The sequence below is a fragment of the Octopus bimaculoides genome, chromosome 2, assembly GCF_001194135.2.
Source record: "Octopus bimaculoides isolate UCB-OBI-ISO-001 chromosome 2, ASM119413v2, whole genome shotgun sequence".
NCBI lineage: Eukaryota > Metazoa > Mollusca > Cephalopoda > Octopoda > Octopodidae > Octopus > Octopus bimaculoides.
The window spans coordinates 65,966,929-65,969,345 of record NC_068982.1 but is presented as its reverse complement, the minus strand read 5'-3'; the positions used below and the strand labels follow the sequence as shown (position 1 = coordinate 65,969,345).

The 2,417-nt window shown below is 41.9% G+C and overlaps 1 protein-coding gene across 3 annotated transcripts in view; it reads left to right on the top strand.

The window, feature by feature from the left end:
* The window catches only part of LOC106872855 (thyroid adenoma-associated protein homolog), an 84,816-nt gene that overhangs the window by 22,239 nt on the left and 60,160 nt on the right, over positions 1–2,417 (top strand). For all 3 annotated transcript variants that reach the window (XM_052977833.1, XM_014919991.2, XM_014919992.2), the window contains exon 11: positions 1,447–1,564. In XM_052977833.1, coding sequence (XP_052833793.1) covers positions 1,447–1,564 — 118 coding nt within the window. The remainder of the gene's footprint in view (positions 1–1,446; positions 1,565–2,417) is intronic.

Here is a 2,417-nt window from a genome sequence, read left to right as displayed (position 1 = left end):
GACAGTACTGGCAACGGCCACGCTCAAAATGGTGTATTTTATGTGCCACCCGCACAAGAGCCAGTCCTACTTACTAACAGCTAGTTTTCATAAGCTAACCATTTAAACTGTCCCCGCAAGCCAAGTGAGATCGTAGTTGTGGCTGATGCCAGTGTCACTTAACTGGCATGTAACAAGCACCTGTTGGACATTGAGCAATATACTGTGCTTGACAAGACATGTCAAACAATGTGAAATCATAGTCATGGCTGATGCCAGTGCTGTGTGACTGGCACTTGTACTGGTGGCATGTAAAAAGTACCATTCGAGCATTGAGCCTCACGGAGGCACTGACAGGTGACCAAGACCTTTGGTGATATAACATGCTTGAGAAGACCTGTCAAGCCAAGTGAGATGGTAGTCATGGCCAATGCCAGTGTCGCATCAGTGGCATGTAAAAAGCACCCACTACACTCTTTAAGTGGTTGGCATTAAGAAGGGCATGCAGTCATAGAAACCATGCCAAATCAGATTGGAACCTGATGCAGCTCCCCAGTTTACCAGTTCTCAGTCTGACCATCCAACAAATGCCAGCATGGAAAATGGATGTTAAATGATGATGATGATGATTATATATATATATATATATGTGTGTGTGTGTGTGTGTGTGTGGAGGCGCAATGGCCCAGTGGTTAGGGCAGTGGACTCGCAGTTTCGATTCCCAGACCGGGCAATGTGAGTGTTTATTGAGCGAAAACACCTAAAGCTCCACGAGGTTCCGGCAGGGGATGGTGGCAAATCCTGCTGTACTCTTCCACCACAACTTTCTCTCACTCTTACTTCCTGTTTCTGTTGTACCTGTAATTCAAAGGGTCAGCCTTGTCACACTGTCACGCTGAATATCCCCGAGAACTACATTAAGGGTACACGTGTTTGTGGAGTGCTCAGCCACTTGCACGTTAATTTCACGAGCTTGCTGTTCCGTTGATTGGATCAACTGGAACCCTCAACGTCGTAAGCGACGGAGTGCCAACAACATATATATATATATATATATATATATATATATATTATATTTATTTGTGTGTGTGTGTGTATGACTTTGTGTTTGTCTCCCACCACCACTTGACAACCAGTGTTAGTGTCTTTATATCCCCATAATTTAACAGTTCAGCAAGAGAGATCTATAGAATAAGTACCAGGTTTAAAAAGAAAGAAATGATTACTGAGGTTGATTGAACCAGCTAAAAATTCCTCAATACAGTACCTCAGCATGGCTGCAGTCTAATGATTGAAACAAGTAAAAGAGAAAAGATAGAATAAAATCTTATCCAACCCATGCCAACATGGAAAACGCTTACATGAAGATAATTTCAATGGCAAACCAACAACTGCATATATTCTAATGTGTTGCTCAATGTTATTTTATTTGATGTGACATTATTCATTTTTTTATGTTCTCAACAGTATAGCTCTGAAAGAAGGGAGAATTGAGCAGATTCACATAGTTTCTCTTTTGGCCAAGCATGGTATGTTTTCTCGCATCATGGACTTCATATGGACAGCTTGGGAGGATCACTCTGATGTAAGTAGAATTGTAGTGCTTTTTAACTTCTTTCTTTGCTTACACTTCACTAAATTTCTCTTCAGGTTATATCATGGTTAATACTGCTAATATATTATAATAACATGTTGCCACACGTGTGTGTGTGTGTGTATTTGGAGGTGGGGGTTGTTTAGAAGCTTCCTTCCCAACTATGTGGTCTTGGGTTCAGTCCCACTATACGGCACCTTAGACAAATCTTTTTAACTTTAGCCCTGGGCCAACCAAAGTGTTATATCGCATGTTCAGATGGCGTGCCTTCACCAGTAACATACCTCTACTCAACTACCGAACTCTCACTTCCAACAACCAAACTCGACATCTAGTTTATTAACAGCTTCAGCTCGCTCTACGCGACGTTTCTTGTCTAGCTATCACGTCCACTATTTATACGTATTGGACTAGTCTACTTATTGTTTGGGGGCATCCGCACAACACAAAGTCTTGTGAGTGGATTTAGTAGATGGAAACTGAAAGAAGCCCATTGTGTTTATATGTGTGTGTTTGTACTGAAGGCATGTGGCTTAGTGGTTAGGGTACTTAGCTCATGATCATCAGGTCATAAGTTCAATTCCTGGCACTGCATTGTGTCCTTGAGCAAGGCGTTTTATTTCTCATTGCTCCAGTCCACTCAGCTGGCAAAAATGAATTGTACTTATATTTCAAAGGACCAGCCTTGTCACATTCTCTCTGAGAACTGTTAAGGGTACATGTCTGTGGAGTGCTTAACCACATTAATTTCATGAGCAGGTTGTCCCATTCATTGGATCAACTGGAACCCTACCAATGAAGTGCCAGTGTGTGTGTGTGTACATGTATGTATGTATGTACCCAC